The sequence below is a fragment of the Myxocyprinus asiaticus genome, chromosome 7 (assembly GCF_019703515.2).
Source record: "Myxocyprinus asiaticus isolate MX2 ecotype Aquarium Trade chromosome 7, UBuf_Myxa_2, whole genome shotgun sequence".
NCBI classification, from domain to species: Eukaryota; Metazoa; Chordata; class Actinopteri; order Cypriniformes; family Catostomidae; genus Myxocyprinus; species Myxocyprinus asiaticus.
Window position 1 is genome coordinate 7011250 of NC_059350.1, and position 25821 is coordinate 7037070.

At 40.3% G+C, this 25821-nt stretch overlaps 2 protein-coding genes across 2 annotated transcripts in view; one reads left to right on the plus strand and one right to left on the minus strand.

Moving 5' to 3' along the window:
• Positions 1–2: 2 nt before the first annotated feature.
• Positions 3–9383, minus strand: taf5 (TAF5 RNA polymerase II, TATA box binding protein (TBP)-associated factor). Its single transcript, XM_051703266.1, has 11 exons — positions 8817–9383; positions 8319–8544; positions 5923–6238; positions 5199–5362; positions 4876–5011; positions 4671–4791; positions 3561–3690; positions 3281–3445; positions 2283–2460; positions 1985–2162; positions 3–1033 (listed from the first exon to the last, which is right to left on the minus strand). The coding sequence occupies exons 1-11, from the start codon at positions 9238–9240 to the stop codon at positions 816–818; spliced, it is 2256 nt and encodes a 751-aa protein (XP_051559226.1). The 5' UTR covers positions 9241–9383; the 3' UTR covers positions 3–815.
• A 1206-nt stretch (positions 9384–10589) lies between these two features.
• Positions 10590–25821, plus strand: part of LOC127444093 (glycogen synthase kinase-3 beta-like) — a 40344-nt gene continuing 25112 nt past the window's right edge. The window contains exon 1 of the mRNA XM_051703275.1: positions 10590–11326. Within this exon, the coding sequence (XP_051559235.1) occupies positions 11239–11326 (88 nt within the window). The 5' untranslated portion in view covers positions 10590–11238. The remainder of the gene's footprint in view (positions 11327–25821) is intronic.

Here is a 25821-nt window from a genome sequence, read left to right on the forward strand (position 1 = left end):
TGTTGTATACAAAAACTGGTTTTATTTACACATTTAGGCATTCGTGCTTGTTTGCATCACATACTGTGTCTGAGCTGGCATTCTGATGTATGACCAGTTTTTGGATTCATGTCCAAATGTTCATCATCTATATAGGCAAAAGGAGCTGATCTAAGAACAGCCATCTCAGAGATATATCATGCATAAGGGTCTTGAAAACAAGCATGGGAGTGATGATACAAGAAAGGAAAAATAAATGCATGAGCTCAAATACTATTTGTACAACCAAATTAGAGGAGTCGTGTATAAGTGATCATTTATACAAAAGTCTTTTTTTAATCTCCCTCATATTGTTCCAAACCCATATGACTTTCTTCCATGGGATAAAAAAATGAGATGTTATGCAGAACGCCTCAGTCACCATTCACTTTTATTCTATGGAGAAAAAGATGCAATAAAAGTAAATGGAGACTGGCTAACATTCTGCATAACATCTCATCTTGTGTTCCGCAGAAGAAAGTCATACAAGTTTGGAACATAATGAGAGTGCGTAAATGTGTGACAGAATTTTGGGATGAACTGTAACTGAGTTTTACACTGTAAAATATGACATAAGAGTTAACTGAAGGTGCTCCCAGGTAGCTTATGTACACTCAGTGCTTGACTCAGTCTGATCTTGGCAGTAAGACTTGTTAGCTGAACGTGACTTAAAAATGGTCACTAGAAGCTTTTTCACATGTTAGGGTGATAAGAAGTCTTTGAATAAGAAGCACCACTCATGTAAAACAAACATGGCTATACAGCAGAGACATCCACTTGGCGAACATCTTGGCACTTCACTGGGAGTTGTACGCCCCTGCGGCCAGCAGCAGGTTGCGTCTGGTGAAGTGTAGGTGTGTGACGGCTGTGGCTTTGGTCAAGTATGTGCCCAGCAGAAGCTCCTGCGAGTTATCAGGCAGGTGTATGTGGCCCGTCGCTGCAGTAAAGTCATCCGTCTCAATGTCGTCAAATGCCTTCATAGCATCCCACAGTCGTACGGTGTTATCCATGGAGCCTGAACAAAGACGGAGAGAACTGTACATTAAATTAATCAACAATGAGAACTATGCATTTTTATTCGAGCATTTGCTAGCCTTAATGTAACTATGGTTCCTCTTAAAGGAATAGTTCACATAGAAATGATAATTTTCTCATCATTTAGACTCATCGAGTCTAAAACTCGTATGACTTTCTTCCACTGAACACAAATATATTAAATTAACAAATGAGGGGATTTTGTCCATACGATGCAAGTGAATGGTGACCAAATTTTCATCTCCAAAAAGCACACAAAGGCAGCATAAAAGTAATCCATAAGACTCGAGTGGTTTAATCCATGTCTTCTGAAGCAATCCAAGTGAAAACTGACCAAAATGTAACTCCTTTTCACTGTAAATTTTGACATTGGCAGTCTGCTTGGCGATCATGATTTTAAGCTTGATTACACTTCCTAGTGCCATCTTGCGCTCGGTGCATGCGTCAAGAACTGGGAAGTGTAATAGAGCTTGAAATCATGATCATGCCTAGAGACTGCAATGGCAAGACGTAGAGTAAAAAATTAGTTACATTTTGTCTGTTTTCACCCAAAACTGATTGGATGGCTTCAGAAGACATGGATTAAACCACTCAAGTCTTATGGATTCATTTTATGATGACTTTATGTGCTTTTAGGAGCCTGAAAATTGGTCACTGTTCACTTTTATTTCATGGACAAACATACATCATATCTCCATTGAAATATCTTTGTATTCCATGGAAGAAAGAAAGTCACCAGAGTTTGAGACAAAATGAGAGAAATATCATGTTTGGGTGAACAATTTTTTTAAAGACTTTCATCAGTTTTGACTGAAGGACCTAAGGGGTTGGTTCTCAAAACACTTTCAAGATATTAAAGGTGATATACCATCTAATATTAATCTGTGTTCATAGTCACAGAATCTCTACATATGAAGCCAGTAATCCTGACCTGATGCAAGGATTTCTCCATCTCTACTGAACTTGAGGGAATAAATGGTGTCTGTATGACCCTTCAGTTCTCCAATCATCAGCCCATGTCCAATGTCCCATAGCAGAACTCTCCCGTCGGTGGAACCAGATGCCAGGAACTTTCCATTGGGTGAGAATGCAAGAGAATGGATGGGCCCCTAAAAAAAAAGTGACTTTTTAATACTGTGAAGGTCATTAAAGAGGTCCACTGAGACATAAATCCACATTCATATTCAACCTGAGCCCTTATGTAGGGTATCCCTGTATCATTTCAGTACCTTATGACCTGTGAAAATACGGACACAGTTTCCGTTCAGCACATCCCAGAGACGTACAGTGCGGTCGGTCGAGCCTGTGGCCACATAGTTGGAGTTGGGATGGAAGCGAGTGCAGGTGACATCAGCTAGATGTCCAGCGAATATCCGTAATGGCTGGTAATGATCTGTTGCCCAGAGGCTGGAAAGAAAATTGAAGATCTAACATTTAATTACAAGCCCTCTGAAGCTTATAGAACATATATGAATACAGTTAAGAACATGTCTTTAGATATAAAACATGGCACAGGCATGGCCTTATGAAACTATTCCCTCATTTTAGTCATCGAACTTTAAGGGATAGTTCACCCCAAAATTAAAACACTCTCATCATTGACTCACCCTCATGCCATCCCACTGCTGAAAACGAAGATTTTTAGAAATATATTTCAGCTCTGTAGGTCCTCACAATGCAAGTGAATGGTGACCAATACATTGAAGCTCAAAAAAGCACATAAATACAGCATAAAAGTAATCAATAAGACTCCAGTGGTAAATCTTGACATCGGCAGTCTCCTTGAAGATCATTTCAAGCTCGATTACACTTCCTAGCGCCATCTACCACTCTGCGCATGCTCTAGGAAGTATAATCAAGCCTGAAATCATGATCATGCCTAGAGACTGCAATGGTAAGACGTACAGTAAATAATGTTACATTTTGGTCCATTCTCACCCAAAACCGATTAGATTGCTTCAGAAGACATGGATTAAACCACTGGAGTCTTATGGATTACTTTTATGCTGCCTTTATGTGCTTTTTGGAGCTTCTCAGTTTTGGACTCCACTTGCATTGTATGTACCTCCAGAGCTGAGATATTTTTCTAAAAATCTTAGCTCTGCAGAAGAAAAAGTCACACATCTGGGATGGCATGAAGGTGAGTAGATGATGAGAGTGTTTTTATTTTTGGGTGAACTATTCCTTTGAGCTTAAGTCTAGTCTAAAAATGAAAGTAGTTTTATACCGTGCCACTCTGTCGTGTCCTCCAGACACAAAGTAATAACCAAAGGGTGAGAACTGAGTGTCCCATACTGGATAGTTGTGTCCTTTATACCCAACAAGACATGTAAACGTCTGCAGACTCCACAGTCTGACTGTACCGTCCTCAGAACTGGACAACAGATAGTTCCTATGAGAAAGATGTTACAGTCAGAATGATTCAAGAACCATAGGACAATCACAAACATAAAATCATAAAATGCCCCTGTCGGCTGATAGATGACATTTATAGATATATGCGATACCTGTCTGGACTGAAGCTGACGCCGTACACTGGCCCGCTGTGACCGTAGAGGATCTTGGACTCACTGGCTGTCTTCTCATCCATGATCCTCTCCAGAACATCATCAGACTCTTTATCAATCAGATTCAGATCTAGAGAATAGGATGGCATGATTTAAATAATACATAACATGACTGTAGCATTCATAGCCAATAAAAAAAACACATGCACTAGTAGCATATAAATTAGGGCTGGGTATTGATACAAATTTCCCCATTCGATTCCGATTCAATTCAGTATCAATGTATATGGGCATATTTCTGTTACAATGTCCACTTTGCTTACATATGAAAGAAATTCTTTCTCAGCTAATGCTGTTAATTATAAAGGGACAATTCAAAAATATTAGTTTTACAAATGACATTTTTGTTATTAGTTTTTCATAATGTTGGTCACATTTTAGCTTTTGAAAAATGCTTTCAGTGTATTTCATCAACACAAATCATGAAACTGCATATATATTTTTTGTTATGTCTATTGTTGACATGCATGATCTGTACTATTTTCAAGCATTTATATTGATATGTAGAACACATGCTAAATCAGTACTGTCTCTTTAAGACTAAATCGGTACTGTCTCTTTAAGACTACCGGCATCAGCCAGTTAGCGCATATTTAGGAGAGAGAGGTTTTTAATCAACAACTGACTGTAAAGAACAGAAAGGATATTCAAAAAATACATTATTTATTGACAAATGGATCGCGTATATCACGTCTTTTGGACACACTAAAATTTTACTTTCAAGTTGCAGTAAAAATATCTCGATGCTGAACTTTTTCGTCGCTATACTACTCAATCATGGTGAGAGAAATCTGAGCATTTACCAGCCAGTGGCTAATCACAGCCATTTTTTGTCCCATTGCTTGAAATTCGGTCGCATATGCGAGTGATTTATTCACACTGTAAAGAGTTGCTCATAGACTAAAAGATCGATTTTGGGATTTAAGAATCGAGATCGTTCAAACAAAGACAATGAGGCATCAGACAAAGCGATATTTTTACCCATACCTAATATAAATCAATACAAGGTACAACCACGAACACAGAGTCCTACTTTGGAGAAGTGTGTACCTGCCGCGGATTTGACTTTGCGTAATTTTTTGGGTGTGACACTCCACACACGGACAGTGGAGTCAGCAAACCCTCCTGCTAAGAGACTGGAGTCATCTGTGAAGTCTACAGCCGTCAAACCCTGAGCATCAACACAAAATCAGCACATTAAAAATTGATCAACAGCTAATTTAATCAGCAATTCCTTGTATCTACTATAAGCAACCTGGTAGGCATTGAGGAACGTATAGAAGCAAATGGAAGGCAGATTATCAGGACTGAGTCGGATTCTTTTGGTGCTCTCCTTCATGTACATGATCTTGTCCAGTTTGTCTGAGTCCTTCAGCTCTGGCAAAGGGATTCTGTCCAGCAGAGAACACAGCGAAAATGTCATTGCATCCAGTTTCAAAAGCAATTTGTCTCAGCATCATCTTCAACCTACAGTATGTTTCCCATATACAAGCAATTCTGAGCAGTATCTATTCCTACAATACGGAAGAGAATAATTAAGGGTTTTTGCAGCAGCTGAATGCTATTCTCCTGGCATACCTGTTCTGCTGAGGGGCGTTAGGATCTTGTTTCTTGCTCTTGGAGCCCATACTGTCCTTCTTGGTTTTCTTCTTCTTGGGCTTTCCTTCCTCATTCTCAGCTTCCTCATCTTCATCGTCTAGTGGGACCTCAATCTCTGGTTCCTTCAGCAGCCCGTAGAATACCTGATGTCATTAGTAACAACACAGTACATCGGTAAAACATGCTTGAGATCACTTTAGCTTTTTAAACATCCCTTCTACAATGGGGGCCTGGGTAGCTCAGCGAGTATTGACGCTGACTACCACCCCTGGAGTCGCGAGTTCGAATCCAGGGCGTGCTAAGTGACTCCAGCCAGGTCTCCTAAGCAACCAAATTGGCCCGGTTGCTAGAAAGGGTAGAGTCACATGGGGTAACCTCCTTGTGGTCGCGATTAGTGGTTCTCGCTCTCAATGGGGCATGTGGTAAGTTGTGCGTGGATTGCAGGGAGTAGCATGAGCCTCCACATGCTGTGAGTCTCCGCGGTGTCATGCACAGCGAGCCACATGATAAGATGCGCGGATTGACTGTCTCAGAAGCGGAGGCAACTGAGACTTGTCCTCCGCCACCCAGATTGAGGTGAGTAACCGCGCCACCATGAGGACCTAGTAATTGGGCACTCCAAATTGGGGAGAAAAGGGGATTTAAAAAAAACAAAACAAAAAACATCCCTTCTACATAAAAACAATTGCTCCATATATCTAACCTTGGCTTTATTGACTTCTCTTTTGGCCTCTCCCGCTAGACTGCCGGACATGCTGTCGATCTGGCTCTTGCTGCGGGACATGCCGTCAAAAATGTCGATGTACAGATGCTCCTGGATTATGTTCCATATCTGGTTATTGTGCCTTTCCTGTAAGTGTCTCTTCAGAAGCTGGTACGAGTCACGGGAGATGCGGAGCACGAAACGACTGGTGCGGAAGTCAAGCAGGACCTCGTTCCCCTTCATGTGCTCTTTCTTTGTGAGGCCGCAGAGAACACGCAGATCGTCCTGATAGTAGCACTCCTGATCACCACTAAACCTATCAGAGGAGATTAAAATAATTGTTTAAACCACTGCTGAGGAGCCAGTAAATACAGACTAGCAATGGCAGTTATTGTAATATAAAACGACATGACTATAACATCCCTGATCAATTCCAAAAATACAGTTTGAATGGACTAAAATGAGGCTCTGTATGGAGTATAATATAATCAAATAGGCCAGACCAGAACAGGATAGGACAGAACAGAATAGAGTAGAATAGAACATGACAGAACAGAATGAATTGAATAGGAAGAAAAAAGAATAGAAGGACAGAACAGAAAGACTAGAATAGGACAGAATTGACCATTTTTTGTTATTGTTGCAAGCATAAATCTATGCAATTTTGCTTCTCAGACAATGTTTTAAATAGTTTTAAGGGTGTTTTATAGAGAAGTTTATATATTAATACTGGAAACAAAACAAAATAAAATGATGTGTGCAGTGTTAAACTATTGTCTGACATCATAGGATTACTAAAAGATAAAATGTGCAAGCTTCGCTTTTGTTTTGTATTTGACTGTCTGTGCATCCACTACCGATATTTCCTTATTACAGCTTATATTTGAATGCCTTTTCAATTAGTTACATAAAATGAATATAGCCTAACATTAGCTGGATAATGATTCATTTTGATTGAAGTGCTTAACTACATACTTTTTTTTTACTGTAAATGCTGTGTATTTAATGAAAAGCAGAGTTTATAATCAGTCTGGATATTGGAGTTGACAATTCACACACAGCAGTAAAAGAGTATGTATGCAAGGGGTACAGCTTGCGTGGTGGTACGCACATTTTCACGTCAAGTTTACTTTTTATAAATCCCATCGTGAGCTTGAGAAGTGACGTACGCAACATTTTTGTGTGTATACATGAGGCCCCAGGACAGAAAAGAATAGAATAAGACAAGACAAAACAGAAAAGAATAGAATGGAATAGAAAAAGAGGACAAATAGGACAGAACAGAAAATAAGAGTATAGGGGACAATTTTAAAGAACAGGACAAAACAGAACAACAGAATGGAATAGAATAGAATAGAATAGAATAGGCCAGACCATAATAGGACAGGACAGGATAGGATAGCACAGAAAAGAATAGAATCGAACAGAATTCATCAGGACAAAACAGAACAGAATCAGACAACAGAATAGAATAGAATAGAATAGAATAGAATAGGCCAGACCATAATAGGACAGGACAGGATAGGATAGCACAGAAAAGAATAGAATAAGACAAGACAAAACAGAAAAGAATGGAATGGAATAGAAAAAGAGGACAAATAGGACAGAACAGAAAATAAGAGTATAGGGGACAATTTTAAAGAACAGGACAAAACAGAACAACAGAATGGAATAGAATAGAACAGAATAGAATAGAATAGGCCAGACCATAATAGGACAGGGCAGAATAGAACAGAACAGAATAGAATAGGGCAGAATTGAACAGAACAGCACAAAACAGAACAACAGAATAGAATAGAATAGAATAGGCCAGACCATAATAGGACAGGACAGGATAGGATAGCACAGAAAAGAATAGAATCGAACAAAATTCATCAGGACAGAACAGAATCAGACAACAGAATAGAATATGACAGAACAGAATGAATTAAATGGGACAAAACAGAATAGAACAGAATACAATAGGAGGACAGAACAGAATAGAAAAGAATAGGACAGAATTGAATAGAACAGGTCAAAACAGAACAGGATGGGACAGTATAGAACAGAATAAAATAGAATAGGACAGAATAGAACAGGTCTAAATACAGTAGAATGGAATAGAACACAACAGGATCAAATAGAACAGGACAGAACAGAAAAGAATAGAATATAAAGGAATGGAACAGGATGGGACAGTATAGAACAGAATAAAATAGAATAGAACAGTACTGAACAGAATGAAATGAACAGGATAAAACAGAATAGAATTGAACAGAACAGGAGGACAAAACAGAAAGTCTGGAATATGACAGAACAGAATAGAATGACTTTGGGTTGGACTGTCAATCAGTAACACTTTTATTCACAGTATATAACACTGCAACCTAATGACAGCAATGATATCTGATACTGACTTCTCAAAGAAGGCCTTGGCTTCGTTCTCATGGTTGTTGTAGACCAGCTCCAGGTACATGTGAACGAAAAGAGGGTAGAAGAGCTGTGAGAGCTCCGCTCTGTGACAGTCCAGTACTGACTCTATGAAGTTCTTCAGGCCACTGTAATACACCTGGTACAGAGAGGGGTCCCCCTGCTGGCTGTATGCTGACAGCACAACACTGACGTCCGGCTGGTTATCCGAGCCTACAGCAGAAAACATAAACATGTTGCCAAAAAGCCCAAACGATGTTGCTCAAATGAACAAGCACTGTGCAGATGCATTCATAAGGAGGCAAGAGAGTCTAAGTTGTTCAAAGAAACACTGTGTAAACTCATTCAAATTGTTAGTGCCTTCAGTGTACTACAAAATACTGATGTTGGTGCATAATGACTATGTTGATAATGCAACAAATGCAAGCACGTGCATAGTATGGTATTGTATTATATTTGACTGGAACTTTGTAGGTGAAACTCACTCTTTGCGGGCATGGGAGTCAGGGCGGTCTGGGGGGCGGCTGCTGCTGCAATGGACACACGGCTGAGCAGAGAGTTTGCGTCCCCTCCATTCCCATCACCCTTCCCTACTGCCCCGGGCCCTCCTCCGCCGCCGGCATCTGGAGCCTGTGAGTCCTCCTGGTCGTCCGATAGACCGGCTTCGCGCCGCAGGATCTCTACCGACTCCGTCAGTTTATTCCGCTTCAAGAACTGCAGCACTGCGATCAAAGTTTGCTGTTCCTCCGGTTTCGGAGCTCCACCGGCGGGGGCGGCGGTGAGGGGCGACGAAGAGAGCGCCCCGCTCCCCGTACTCCCGGGGAGTTTCGCCGAGCCATCGCTGAGAATTTCTGGCTTTGTCTCTTTCTCGCTGTCCAGCTCCATCGGGCCATCTTGCATAGCCGCCATTTTGACCGGCGCAGGAAGCAGTGACGTCACGACGCATGGGTTTTGAAGTATGGGTTTTTACCACCCCTTAGTGCACTCAGTCATTTTTTTTTCCTCATTTAAAAAGTTGTACTTCCAAGTAATTTTGAAACATCTGTATTAAATCATGACCACTCATGTGAGATGTAGAGTTCAGTCATATCGGTAACCTTATAAAAGCTATTTTATTCTACATGAGGCAGGGGCACCCTGATGGGTGCAGCCATGTTAGCATCACATGACCATTTTAATACTACTCGCTTAATCTCTGCAACTGCCCTGTTATTGGACACTTTCATTTATGGATTAAATTAATCCTGGTTTACTATGCCAAGTGAATTTCTACAATGGCAAAACTACTGTGTCTGAATGATGCTGCATTCATGCCACTAGGTGTCAGTGTAAGCCATACTTCAAAAAATTACTGCGTGCACTTTTAGTATGGGTGTGTGTGCTATATTAAGATAAACCAAAGATTGTTTAGTCCAAGACGGACCACTTGTATTAAAATGAATTGGAGAAATTCGAACGCCCAACATGGCGGACGTAGTAAAGTAAGTCCCGCCTTACAAGTAAAAGAGCCAATCACCGTTTAGCTACAGACATCGCTTGTCAGACAACTCGTATGCGCATTAGATGGACCAGCCGAAACCAGCGTTTTTAGCGTGATCTGAGCTAAAGAAACACTTCAATCACGTTTGTGATTACCATTGTAGTCAGATTTAACTGTTCATTTAAACATGTTCTTTGATCGTAATCTTGACCAACCGGTCTTTCCCCATTACGTTTATGCCGCTTGTGTCCGTAGAAAATAGCAGCTCGAGCGCGTTCCAAAAATGGCCGCCGAGTGGACTCACCGAGTGACTTTCCTTGAACTTTGGCTAAACCAAAAAAACAAGTTCCCGTTTTTCTATGAATAATAGTTTGTACTATAACCCCGCACATTTACATACAGTAATATATAAACTAAAACCAGAGGGCAAAGTATCCCGCCATCATACAAATAATCCATATTCAGCAAAAACGTTAATTTTGCATTATTTTCTTATTTTTAACACACCAGCGATTTTGACTTTTTGGAGTTAGGTTGTAAAAATGTGTTTCCCCTAAATGGAAAAAGAATCACATCTTTCACCATTGGCTTGCGGATTCTCCACCCATTTCCCCAAGTGTCATTTCGCAATGGAGGGCGCGCGTTCGCAATTTTCAATTCCCGTCGAAGTTGCGTCGCTCAGCGAAGCGCTCCACATTCCATCGCGCGTTTGTACGTAAACGACGTAATGTTTTTTTCCGTAGAGACAGAAAGAGCCCGTAAATGTAAAACAACAGTAGAGTAGAGGAGAGGAGAGGAGAGGGAGAGTACTGCGCTATCCATTACTTACTTTAGGTAGGAGGCATCCAGCGCGGCGTTAACATCGCCTGTGTTGGTCTAAAAAGGAAGATAAGCATCTTTATCAAGGCTTTTGTGTTTTATGAGTTACCAAGAAAGAGGCATCAACATCCGTCCAATCATTTTGAAGAAAGAGGACTGAATTATTGTCATTTTATCGGATCTGGATCAATGTTCATGGACTGATGCGGCCATGGCAAGTCTCGGTCTCAGCTATACAAACCGGCTCCACCTGGAGAATATAAAGTGAAAGAGAAAACTGATATATTATAATCGAGTAATATGAACCCTACATATGAATGTGTGTTCAATATAATGTGATTTAGGACATTTTTCTGTGACTTTCACATAGGCAGCTGTAATACTTGGACTAAATGCCTATTTTGGATCTTTTAAAAGGCATCTTTGATAGTTAAAGGGCACACATTTCTATGGACAAGCCGGTCACTGAATTCATTACCCCAGAAGAAGATATTCCTGGAGTTTATCTTTAAACGCATTAACAGAGAGTTCATTTGGGACACACATTTTTGCTCTCGTGTAAAAGGAGTCTGTAAGGATCGTGGTTAAAGAATAAAAGGGGTTTGGAGATGTCAGGCCGGCCTAGGACCACCTCATTTGCTGAGAGCTGCAAGCCAGTGCCGCAGCCTTCAGCCTTTGGCAACATGAAAGTCAGCAGTAAGTATCATTTCAGCCACACTATATATCATATCATAGCCTGTATTTGCCAAACAACACAAGAAATAGGCATTTGGTTATAATTAGGATGGATATGTATATGATATACCATTTGTCATGCAATCTATCCCCCACTATAATGTTGCACCATGGATCAAGTCCTGTCTCTTATCTCATTTGCTGCATTGTGTACTAAGGAAGTACCCTACATGAGCATCGTTGCAAAGCTCAATAGTTTTGAAGCCAGGAGGTTGCAGATGCAATGGTAAAACTCACTCAAAACTTGATTCAGTAGTGGACAGTGGTGTTTGAAATTAGTTTTCTTAACTTAAAATTACTATGTAACCTCAACACAAACGCTTTGTGTAGAAAGAACCTAGTTGAATTGAGTAAACCCAACAAAATTAGACGTGCCAATGTAACTCTTATTTCTTTATGTATTAACTAGTGAAAGTGAATGTTAGCATGCTAAATACATGCTGGCTGGAAGCACTACAGCGTGTAGTTGAGTAGCTATGCCATTGTTAGCGCAGCAATCGCTCAACAAAGCGAACAATCAATTTCATGTTGCGACAAATACCTGTCCTCATCGTTCGCTCAAGCTCCACTCATCACCATAATGGTAACCCCCAAAACTCCAACAGAACAGCAACTCTTTAAAATCATAAAACAGAACAAAATATGAAACACTAACAAGTATCCCCCTTTATATTCATCTTGCGAAAAACAAAAAACTTAAATTTGAACATTTACTCTCCCTAGTGAGTCCCAAGCAAAGCATGCTGGGAAATGGAAATCCCTGGCCCAATTTCATCAAATCTATATTAACACCACAAGAAGTAATCATGTAGTCCCAATTTAAAAGCATTTAAGCCTACGTTAACATTAATCCAGATACATTTGAAAGCAGTGATTTTTTTTTAAACATATAAAAACTCTTTAAATGCCCTTACAGCGCATGCGGAAAATCGACATTCCATGTACGGTCTGAAACGCAATTGTCCTCGTGTTCTGTCGCCGGACAGCAATTCTGAGTAAACATCCCATCGCCTTTGAAGGAATGTAGTGTGAAGGTTGTACAAAGTAACATTTATCTTAAACAACGCTATCAAAGTGAATAACAGGCACAACAACGCCGCTACAACATGGGCCGCCATCTTGATTGTTTTGGGTTGAATGGATCACATGACTGCGTCACATGACAACAAATACGTAATCGTTTTCAGATATCTCCGTTTTACCTGTCCACACTATAACGCGAAGACAGCGTTTTCAAATGTATCCACTTAGGAGAGCGTTTCTTGAAAAAGCTCAGTTTTCGCTGTCAGAAACGCCGTCTCAGTGTGGACGGAAGGCCAAAACGTAAACTTTTAAACACGAACGTATTAGTGTGGACGTGGCCTAAGTAAACTTCCATTTTACAAATTTAAAAGGATAGAACGCAATTAAACCAAGTTGTGACAAAATGTTCAAGAATTGTTTTGCTTTAGTTCATTTTAATTAAGTAAATTGAACAAGCAGCAAAAATCCTTTTTTTGAGCGCTGTCATTGATGTCTGATCTGCTCTGAGACCCACTTACCAGGTTGTTTTCCTTTGTATAGGTTTCTCTAAGTTCAGATTCATTGTTTTAACAGGGAAGATGTTCCTACATGGACTCAAAAGTCAAACAGCACACATCTGTATAGTGTATCAGGTTGTTCACTTAGAGCAGGGCATGTTTTAGTGCCTTAAGAGTCTTGAATTGTCCTGGTATTGATTTATAAGCTCTGGACTTCTTGTACTCTTATCCAAAAGGGAAGTCATGAGGGTGTACATCAACATGAGGGTGTAAAAATCATTACTTTATTTTTGGGTGAACTGTCCCTTTAATATCTCACATTCTCTCTGGCTCAGTGCTATTTGCATAGTTGTAAGGGCTGTTAAAATGTCCATTCCCTCCTTTGAACCCATGCTCCATGGTGTTTGATTGACAGACCTCTCTCCTGATTCTCAGCTCAGCTGGATCACTCATTTTCTGCACTAATGACGTATATCTCACCACTGCGCTTCTCAGGAAAGGAGGATCAGAGAGCTGTGTGTGACTCACCTTTGACTCTACTTCTTTCCCAAATGTCTCTAGTCTTTTATTAGTGTCTTGACAATAGGGGAGGATATGCTGATTGAACCCTTTAGTGCACTGTTTGACCAGCAGTTAAACACATGGCTATCTGTATAAGGGTTTTGTAGAAACCCAGAAGAGATTCATTAAGTTCATCTACTTGGTGTAAACTCTGTGATACATGTCTGGTTTGAGATTTGACCGAAAATGTCCAGAATTGATGTCTTGTTTTTCATGTTTTTTAGTACAGAATTTGCTTACCTCTTCTGGAAAAAAATGTGTGTTATTTGAGCTTTAAAGTTGGGACTACTTTTCTAGATGGATGTACTTCTTAAATGCAGCTTAAATGTTATTGACATAATTCCTGTGGGTGGGGTTTGCATGTAAACAGTTCTTTGTGGATAATTACATCATGGCTTTTTCTGGTGTCCTTGTGGGTGTCCTGTGAAAGTTGGATGGTTTACAGGCTTTGCATGGTCATGACATGAGGTGAAAGATTGGATATCACCTAACTTTGCAAAGATGTTATTAATCGATTTAGGCATGATCACGATTATTTGAGATGACCGCAATTTATTGTGCTCTTCAAATTCCCATCACATTTTGTCAGATCTTGCTGTCCAAAATGTTTTTGTGTTTTTAAGCGAATATATTAAAGTCATGAACGCTGTATTTTCTCAAATACACAGAATCTCAAAGGTCTTCCTACATGCAAGTGGTTATCTGAGTTACCGTAGCCTTTCTGTCAGCTCGAACCAGTCTGGCCGTTCTCCATTGACCACTCCTATAACAAGGCGTTTCCGTCCGCAGAGCTGCCACTCATTAGATGTTTTTTTTTTTTTTAGTTTTTGGCACCATTCTGTGTAAACTCTAGAGACTGTTGTGCATGAAAATCCCAGTAGATCAGCAGTTACAGAAATACTCAAACCTGCCAGTCTGGCACCAACAATCATGCCACGGTCCAAATCACTTGAGATCAAATGTTTTCCCCATTCTGATGGTTGATGTGAATATTAACTGAACCGTATCTGCATGATTTTTTGCATCGCACTGCTGCCACACAATTGGCTGATTAGACAATCGCATGAATAAGTAGTTGTACAGGTCTTTCTAATAAAGTGCTCGGTGAGTGTAATAAAATATTCATGTTGGCTGGGTTCCAAAAACAACAGTGTAAATATAAAGTTGACCAAAATAAGAGAGACATGGTTTAAAGGTTTGAAAATATTATGTTTAAAATATTATTTTTCATGTTATTCTACCCCTGTGTGAATTTCATGTTTTGACAGTTTGCATGGCAATTAGTCGTCAGAATCGCGACACGCCCTAAAACCGACAATTAAATCGTTCATCGCAATTATTTGCATGACAATTAATTGTAAGCAAAATGTGATAATCTTAATAGCTTTAATCACACTAGTCTAATGGTAACCTGTTTAGCCCAATATTTCAGTCTTGTGGCTAAACTTTCAAAACGCAGTGTATTTGAACATTTATTGTGGTATAATACCGTTCCCCATACACTTCCATTGTAAGTGTATTACCATAAACACAATTTATGATGTTTTTACAAACTGAGGAATGAGTCAACATTATTTTTTGTGGTAATCAATATTATGCCACAGATACTGTCGATGTATTCAACAAATTTCTATTGACAAGATAGTAAAAAAAAGTACGCAACAGATTGTATTTGTACCGGTGTCTCGAGTACCATGGGTCAATGCATCTGAAATAAGTACACTAACTGCTAGGCCATGAATCCGACATAGTCAATGGAATTTTCTTACATTTGAACACCTTTATCACACAATGCATTTTCATCCGAAAGAGTTGCTGAGTAATTCTGGTAATGTCTCTTTGAAACAAATACACATCTTCACCTACACATGCGTAAATATCCTGCCATTCTCACATGGATCATTAGAAGTCATCAAATGATTCTGTCATTAAGTGATTCTTCACTATTCATCATGGGGATGCACTGCACTCTGCAAAGTTATGAAACATTTCCTTTTTTAGTTCCCTGAAATCAGCATGGTTTTCATGTCAGGATTGGTTTACTAAACCAAAAACTTCCTTATTTTATTACAAAAGCAAAAACATGACTTTGGCAAATCATGTGAGCTCTGTTAAGAACGTGTGCAGGTCATATGAAATATTAAATTATACTGTATTTTGCATACAAAAAAAATTATTATTATTATTTTTATTTTTATTTTTTTGCTTTGTGACATTATTTTCATGACAATTTAGTGGGCCATGCACCGTATACTTTAATTTCTCTTCTGCAACAGGTGTCTGAAACATTAACTTTAGACATACAGAAAATACAATTGCCCAGACGGGCAATTTTGGATGGAATTTGGTGGATTTTGAATGCTCATTTGTAGCCCTCCCATTCCCAAATAAAATATATATAAATCCCAAATGTTATTTATACTATACCAGTTTGCCAATAAAAATATGAAGCAACATGCTGTCTGTTTCTTTAGTCATTAAAGAAAATGCGGAACTCATTAAATGTGGAGACAGGTGGCAAGATGCCATCAATATTTACAATTAGCCTACATTGTTTAGCCCTGATATTATAATTTTACATTAATAAAAAAAAATAGCGAATTACAATATTTATAGCTATAACACATTTTGTCAAAAATAAGTGGCATTTTTTATTATCAATCACTTACATGAAAACTAATACAGTATGTTGAGAATTCTTACTGGCTCAGATGATGTAGTCTGTTTGGGGGAGGAGCTAGGTCTCCACAGCTGCAGTGAATCATTGATTAGCCACCTATGTTTGGTGTGTTTGCATGTAGCAAGCAGTTGAAGCAAACATTCCTTCTCTCTTTGAGAGCTCTTTCATGGAGTTGCTGTGTGCATGACTTTATACCATGCAGCTCTGGGATTTGATTGCACCATTGCTGTTGTCACATTGGTCATTGGATGAGAATGGGCTTTATTGTGTTTTAATGGACACACCATCCTAGTGGCACCTTACCTGAACCAAATCCTTTGAACATATCTTTCACAGTAATTACAGTAATGCCTCAGACGGAGTAACTGAGCTGAAATAGTGGGTGGCATTATTGCACTTCAACTGGCGCATTTCGCACCACTTCTCATGTGAATGGAAAAGGCCTGTACAAATGAGAAGCGGCAAGATCGCAAGCAAAGCCTGCTGCCCACCGTGTCCTGTGTAAAACCACCTTCAGTCTCACCAGCTGACTCATGCTGCTGCCATAGCAACACCCAGGCCTGAGACAGTGTGACTTCCTCCACTGGGTGTGCCCTAAAGAGGGGCTACAACACCTGACTGTTTGTGTGACATACTCATTATCATCACATGGCAGATCAGTCGGTGTCTAGACCTGTTTGTCAGAGCACATAGTAGCAGGCTGCATTTCATAGCAGGGAAATTGCATTTTATTGCTGATATCAAAGAATATACTATTGTGAAAGTTTTTAAAGCAACCATAATGTAGTTATCCCTGGCAGTACTATTATAGATAAGTTTAAATATATATCTATTGGTAGGCTCATATGGAATCTGCACATTTTTTCAAAATCTGTGGAATTCTGTGGATTAGATTTAAGTAAAATGTGATAACTGACCCTTCACTAAACCATGTTGCTCGCTCAGACAAGATATACAGATCGTCCCATAGGAATTAATTTTACATTTCAGTGAACAGTGCGTTAAATGTTTTAAATTTGTTAAATGTGCTCATAAAGTGGTAAATATTGAATTAATATTATTCTTACATGGGCTGTAATGAAGTCTGGTATAGCAAGGCATTTTTATCTGCCTTTTTTGTTTGAAGAAATTGTTACATCATTGAAAAAACGTGTTTGTGACACTATTGAAAGTAAACCGGCAACAGCGTTTTAAACCTGTTGCGCTCTACTACACGACTCAAGCTTGACTCCTTTGATGTTTTGAGTCAGCAACAGGAAATTTCAGATATCATGACTAAAAGTCCTGTAGTGTGTGCAGTCCTGCAACATGCCCCGACTAGTCGCAGACACTACGACGGATTTCAAACCAGCTTGATATCTAGACAAGCGAGAGACTAACAATGAGCCAAAGCCAATGAAATATAGAGAGAGTGCAAGAGGAGAGAAATGTATTTGGAAGCAGGAGGCAAAAAATTATTAAAAAACAAATTACCCGCTGCCCTTTATTATTTTCAGCGTTTTTTTTTTTTCTTATTTTCTTTTCTTTGCATATATTTGCAAATAAGCGCATAAACAGGTGTGAGCCATTCATTCATGTTTGTTGAAATGTTATCTTGACTAAACTTCGCAAGTTTGTGAATTAATTTCGATATCGTAATTTTAAGATGCATTTTGGGCGATCCATTTGAAACAGGATGAGGCTAAAGACAGCTGTTACGGGGTCCAAACTGTTTAAATTTGTCCACTTCAAACACATTCAGACATTGGGCTCATACTGCCACAGCAGCGGAGCACCACCTAATAAAACAAGAGTTTAAACTTTACCCTTCAAAGGGATATAACCGTCTTTATTGAACATATCCCATTAAACATTCACAGTGCTGTGGAAAAAGTATGTGAACCCTTGGATTTAGTAACTGGTTGATCCTCCTTTGGCAGCAATAACCTCAACCAAGCGTTTCCGATAGCTGTGGATTAGATCTGCTCAATGTTCAGAAGGAATTTTGTACCATCATTCCTTACAGAACTGCTTCAGCTCAGCCATATTCTTAGAATGTCTGGTGTGAATGGCTTTCTTGAGGTCATTCCACATCTCTGTTGGGTTAAGGTCTGGGGTCTGATTGGGCCACTCCAAAAGGTGGATTTTCTTTTTTTGAAGTCATTCTGTAGTGGATTTACTTCGATGTTTAGGGTCATTGTCCTGCTGCATCACCCAACTTCTACTGAGCTTCAGCTGGTGCACATTCACCCTGACATTATCCTGTAGGATATTTTTATAAACTTGGGAATTCACAAAGAAAAAGAAAAACCATGTAATAAAAAAACAAAACAAAAATCACATTTTCAATAAAACTGTTCTATTAAAAAAAAAAAACCCTTAGGCTATTGGTTGGGGAAAAACTCTTCCATCCAACCTTCTGTTGAATCCAAATCTGTCCCATCCGAGAGGCTGAATGAAAACCCAGGCCCAGCCCCTGATTGGCTGCCGTAACCATATGCCAGGTCCTGATTGGACGTCCTCTGGTAGCCCTGAGGCTGACCACCTGGCATGTATGGCCCTCCCCCTACTGATGACCCAGGCATACCCTGAGCAGACCCCTGTCCGAAAGCAGCCATGTTGGGCACGCCCTGGTTCATGGCTGGCATCACCATACCCCTTGGCTGGTTGGCCCTTGGTTGCCCTGCCATGTGTGGCATCATTGGCCCACCCATTGCTGCTGGATTTATAGAACGTGGGTCCACCATACTCTGTCCACCCATCGCTTGGGCAAAATGTTGCTTGGCCATCCTAGGAGGCTGCCCACCTTGCATGGCATATGCAGGATTACTATTAAACGCCATGTCGTTTGAAGTCCTACCAGCCATGGCCTGCATATTTTGCTGCTGTTGCGGAGGCCACGTCTGGCCTCCACCTCCCATCATGGTTTGCAGTCTTTGAACCTGGGCTTTGGCCAATGGCTGCCCACCAGGGGCAACGATGCCTGATTTCATTTGCTGCTGCGAGAGGGCCGGGTTCATGAGCATTCCTTGCCCATACCCACCCTCCCGCTCCTCCGACTACCATTCCTTGTCCGCCAGCACCCGCTTGTCTCTGTGCCATCGTTATGCCACTTTGGTTGGGATGGTGCTGCTGTTGCTGCTGGAGCAATTGGCCCATGCCTGGGTTCATACCCTGGTAAATGCCTGGTTGTGCACCTGCCTGGCCTCGATATGCCATGCTCATGTCTCACTGTGAAGGCATTGCTGCAGAATTCTGGATGGGCGTCATCTGCAGGATCCCCAGGTTCTGCTGCTGCTGCAGAAGTCGAGCGTTCCGCAAGTTCGTTTTCCCCTTGATGATGGCAAGTGGTCCAGGCCCCAAAGCAGCAAAGCAGCCCCAAATCATGATGCTCTCTCCACTTTACTGTACCATTGGGATGATGTTTGCATGTTGGTATTTCATGGTGCCCTTTTTATGCCATAGGTAGTGCTGCCCCTCCGTGTTTTGGCGACCGGTAGGGAACTCCTCCGCACCTCGCAGCGGCTCCACAGCCCCAGGCGGCTGGCAGCGAGCCCCTCCTCCCCTCGCGGACAGCGGCCGTTCCTCCACGTCCAGGCGGTTGGCAGCAACTCCTCCGTCCCCCGGCGGATGGCCGCGGCTGCTCCTTTGGGTGGATGGCAGTGGCGACTCGACAGCGCATCCATCCTCCTTCCCGGGTTTCGGCACCAATGTAACAAGGTTAAGGTTGGGAAAGGAGGCGGCGGGAACTGGCTGAACAGTCAAAATAATATTTAATTTAAACAAAAAGACACAAAACACAAACGCACGCATGGCAGCTGCATGTGGCTCTCTTCTCCCGAACTGCTGCATTCCACTGCATTTATCCCTCTCCTCGGCTGATTAGCCCAATTGGGGGCTGGGCGTGCGTAGTCATGGCCCGGCCCCGCCCTCCTCCTCGTCACAGACTCACTTGTGCTCAAATCACCCAAAACGCATCTTAATACCAGGTCTACACAGGGCCTGTTGGGGCCGAATGGTCGTGCAGTTGATGCACCCAGTCTGCGATCTGTCGTGTAGTGTGTGCACTAGGGGTGTAACGGTACATGTATTCGTCCCGAACCGTCACGGTACTGATGTCACGGTTCGGTGCATGTAGTCAGACAAAGAAGACACAGGTGATCCACTCCAATCCAGAAGGGAGCGCGCGCAGTAATGCAACACTGTTCGCTAACCGCCACAACAGGAAAAAGAGCAGAAGAAGAGACCATTTATGCATCAACCCAAAACAATAATGGCTTCTCCTAATGCACAAGATTTATTTTTCATTATTCTATTTATTTTGTACTTTTATAACACAAGTGATGCTTTTCAGTTTTGTAGCTGATTGTGACCAAATACCTTTTGTTTTTTTATCAACCCTACAAAAAATATGGCCTATGCAAGAGTGCATTCTGTTTACTGCTTAGTGCTTAATACACTAAAGAAGGCTGTACTGTACCAAGTATCTCAGGGGGGACTAAATGCCGCTAGGTGGAACAAACTGTAATTTCCACTACTGTCTGTTCAAAATAAATGAAAAGAAACCTAGCATTTGGGATCTGATGCTTTTTCCTGTTGTACCTAACTCGTATCGAACCGTGACCCCAAAACCGAGGTACGTACCGAACCGTGACGTCTGTGTACCGTTACACCCCTAGTGTGCACCACAGAAAACAAGACTGTGAGTCGCAGGCACTGACTGCAAGTCATGTAGTGTGCTCTTGGCTTTACTGTATTTTTTTTCTTAAAGCATCACCAATTTAGCCAGAAATATTGAAATTTGACCATGTATAACAATAACAATATTTAATCAGAACATTTTTCAATATAAAATTATGGTGTGGTATGTGTGAAACTTTCTGTAGAATTCTGCAACCCTTACCATATTCATGATTAATACATGTTTATGCATTATCAATTCATTTTCATATGTTCTAAGTGGTGTCTGTATATGATATAACATGCTTTTTATAATTGCTAAATGACCGGCTGAGCTAGATGGTGTCAGTGGAGCAGGAAGGGAAAGATGACCTGCGTAAGTAACGGGCCATAACTCAATTAAAATTCCATGCTGCGTAAGTTTGGTAGCAGAGACCTTATTAGCTCATCGCATGAGTTTGTGTGTGCGCTCGCCCTCTGACTCATCATATTTCCTTGTGTTGAACGTGCAGTCTATCTGCACTTTACACCACCACTCACCTGACCTGCCAAACGTACACACAGACACTCACACTCATACTAATTAATTTCATCACAAAATGAATATTACCCTTACATATTATTTAAATTATGTTACTATAAATAAAGATGAAAATGTACTCACCCTAATGTCATTTTTTCTGGTGTTAAAGAGCAAATGATCATCTCCCTTACCCTCTCTTTTTCCTTTCCACAGAAATCTCTGAACTCATGCATCACACCTAAATATGGTTGATGTTGATGGTTGACACCTTTCTGTCAGTCATTGAGAATGTGAAGTCTGGACATTATAGGAGTGATCTTCACCTTAGAGTGATGAATTCAGGCTTCAGAACATCTCAGATGATATAAAGTCACTGATGGTTAGTTGGTGTTATTTCCTAGTTGACAATAGCTGTGTCCCACATGACACACTATACATGTTTGATTTTCTCCCCCCAAACCACTTAAACACAAGCAACACCCTTACTGAAAACTACCGGCAGGCTTATCTTACCGTTGGTAGGCATCGGATTCATTCACGATCTTTCTGGGCTGCGTTCCATTTCAGATTTTTATCCCCTTCCCTTACAAACTTCACTCTGTCTCATGGACTCGGATGTACATCACTGCTTACGTTGCGTGAGTGTCCACTACTGGGGTAAGACGTGCAATGGGTTTAACTGGAACACCCTTAACCCTTGATCACTTGGAGCATGTTGAAGGCTGATGTCAGTTTGTGGATTATTTAGTGATTTTTGCACCTGAGAAAACAATGTTTTCGGAGATTGATTTCAGAGTCTTATGTATAAACCTTGTATGTTTAATTTTTGTTTTGTCATTAGAATTAATTGTTAGAGAGTATTAAACAAGATTTACACAAACAAAAATGTTAATATAACAATGAACACAGGCTATAACTATGTGATAAACAGTTTAAGGTAGCTACAAGTATTATGCTGTTAAATCTCAATATAACTTTTCTAAACTGCTTAATTGACCGAACTTCACCTCCATCAAACATTACAGTTGTGTGGGGGTGTGGTTGATGAAGTGCAATCTGCTGTCATGTCACAATCGAGTTGCACTGTGGGATATGGAGCTGCCTGAAGTGTACATCAGAGTAGACTCGCTCCCTATGGTCAACATTGAGGGGTTGAGGGGCTGTCAGTAGAAAGTTCCCTCGCTCACTTAACGAAGTGGAACGGACTTCCAAAATGGCGGCGGGAATTCCCTCGAGGGGAAGTGCTTAGGGGAGTTAGCGAGTGGATGTTAAAAGTGAAGTGGAACGCAGCCCTGGAGTCTGAACTATTCACAGGTGACTGCATGATTGAGATGACCAATGAAAACGTTCCTGAGGGTTTAGTCATGACTGCGGGGCGTGGTTTGGGAAAACAAATCACACCACTATGGACGTACAATATTCACTATGCACTCAGCCATGTATTGTATACATTTTCAAAGTGTAGTATTGTTCCAAATGGACTATTTAACGTTTTTTTACTTAACAGAAGCATTCGGTGTGTAACACCTGAAGTGACGTTTCAAACACATGTGATGTGTTGCCACTTGCTTTAGCACGTTAGCCAACCTCAGTTCAACACTTGTATCTCAAACAACAGCTGTGTCTCGTTTGGAAGGCTGCATGCTAGGTTGGGCATGTCCTTTGAAGGCTGCATTATACCGAGACGGCCTTCGTAGGACAAACGGAAACGGAACGTAACATGGTTGCTATGACAGCACGCCACTCTTTAACAAGCACGAGCGCTTTGAGTGAGAAGGGAACAAAGTCCCTCTAGAAGGGAATGTATGAGGTACATATTAGGAGAGTTATAATGATGTAAAGAGAAAAGTAAATAGATTTTACAGGTGCACTTGTTGTCTAATACTTTATTTTAATGATATATTAATATAATTATACATATTATATACTCTGCACCCATCTACTGAGGTACTTCAACTGGGGAATTATCATTACTTGTGTTTGAACATCATATTTATGGGCAAATTGGCATCATTTATTTTTAGACATTTCCGTTGAAGCAAAGAATTGTGGGTTGTGAGTGCCCACGAAGGATACACCTCATGCATCCTCAGAATTCCCATGAAAGAAGGTCGCATTCGAAGGCTGCATTCGAAGTGTTCTATTCGCTTTTATGAAACGAGACAAATGCGACCTCCGGAGGACGCATCGTTCCAAACGAGACGCAGCCAACTACTAGGTCTGTCGTGATTATTAAATAATCGACTGATCGCGGTTATTTGAAATAACTGCGATTATTTTGCGCTTTAAATTCCAATCACATTTTATGGCCCAATTAAGGGAATTTTAAGTGAATATATAAATGCCACAAATGTTTGTGTGTCATTCAATTGAACTCTGAGCGCTGCACCGCGGACATCAACCCAGAGCAGCTCCTGTCTGGAAGAGCGTGTGAAATGCTTCTCAAACGCTCTGATGCACATACCGTCAGCAGAAGCTCCCGCTAAAATAAAAACGAATAAATATAAACGTTGATAGTGAATGCAAAGCGCTCCGGTTTCACTTTAATTTAACGATCGGGTAATGGCAAATGTTCCTGGTCAAAGCAGGTACATACACATTGTTAATGACACATAGTGACTCAGAGGATGTGATGCACGTAGCACGCTTACTCTTTCTGTGGAGTGATAAAATTATGAAATTAAATCTCAAAGGTTTTGCTTCATGAGAAATAATGGCTCATGGGTTTCATCAAAGAGCATTAAAATAACGTGTGAAAATGAAGAAATGTTTTACTATTGCTTAATATAACATAATATTATATTATATAATATAAATACAATAAAATATATATTTTGTATTATAAAATAGAGACATATTTTAAGTATTTTGAAATATTTTGATACCTAAACACATTTTAATGTCATTCATATAGTTTTAAAGCCTTAAAAGGAAATAGTATATCCCTATTGTATTATTTGATTTATATATTTGAAGTTAAATATGTAAAAATGACTTCTTAAGATGTATGAAGCACACATGAACCTTAAGAAATATGACAATTTATATGACAATTAATCATAAAAGCCCTAAAGGGACAATTAATCGTCATAGCCCTCAAACAGACAATTAATCGTCATTATTGCAATTATTTGTTTGACAATTAATCGTCAGCCAAATGTCATAATCGTGACAGCCCCATAACGTACATATTCACAAAACGGGGTGTGATGGTAAAGCAATCAACTTACATTTGTAAAATGCTGTCTTCACTGAAATTCCACTAGTTGCTACATTCTCATTTATATACAATTGTTTTGTCAGACCAGCAAGGTAGCCAGGTAACTCCGTCCCTTCCACTACATACGCCAAGCCGCAAGCACAGAGTGCATGAAGTGACCAACATTCCACCTTCCGTTTTGACGGTTGAAAAAGGTGCATCATCCTGGTACTCGTTGTACACTCCTTTTAGTTGCATTTTCTGCGTTATCATACTACTCGCACTACTTACACTGACGTAGTCCAATTAAAATGGTGTAATGACGTAGAATAGTGCACAAGTGTGTGGTTTGGGATGCACCTAATGAGTGATTTCCATGACTTCCGCTTAGACTCGGATTAGATCACTTTCTAAACAATGATTCCCAATCTAACTTCCCTTACAAAAATCGAGAGTTCTGGCAAACTTGCCGCAAATTCGCCACTTATTTTCAGATGCAAACGAGCTGCAAACTATTTTGGCAAACTATTAATTATCGCCAAAGGTTTGCTGCAGGTTCACCACTAATGCAGAAGAGCTGCAAACTTCTGGCAAACATTTGCGGCGAATCACACGCTCATTTGCATGTGAAAATAACGAGTGGGAAATTTGCGGCAAGTTTGGCAAGAACTCTAGATTTCTTTAAAAGGGTTTCGTTTCCATTTTAAATGCTACATTTTACAGATTAAAGCAATGCAAGTTAAGTTCAGTTGATAGCATTTGTGGCTTACTGTTAATTACCACAACAATATTTGCCTCATTTATATATATATATATATATATATATATATATATATATATATATATATATATATATATACAGTACATCCGGAAAGTATTCACAGCGCTTCACTTTTTCCACATTTTGTTATATTACAGCCTTATTCCAAAATGGATTAAATTAATATTTTCCTCAATTCTACAAACAATACCCCATAATGACAACATGAAAGAAGTTTGTTTGAAATCTTTGCAAATTTATTAAAAATAAAAAACGAAAAACAATTACATGTACATAAGTATTCACAGCCTTTGCTCAATACTTTGTTGAAGCACCTTTGGCACCAATTATAGCCTCAAGTCTTTTTGAGTATGATGCTACAAGCTTGGCACACCTATTTTTGGGCAGTTTCTACCATTCTTCTTTGCAGGACCTCTCAAGCTCCATCAGGTTTGATGGGGAGCGTTGGTGCACAGCCATTTTCAGATCTCTCCAGAGATGTTCAATCGGGTTCAAGTCTGGGCTCTGGCTGGGCCACTCAAGGACATTCACAG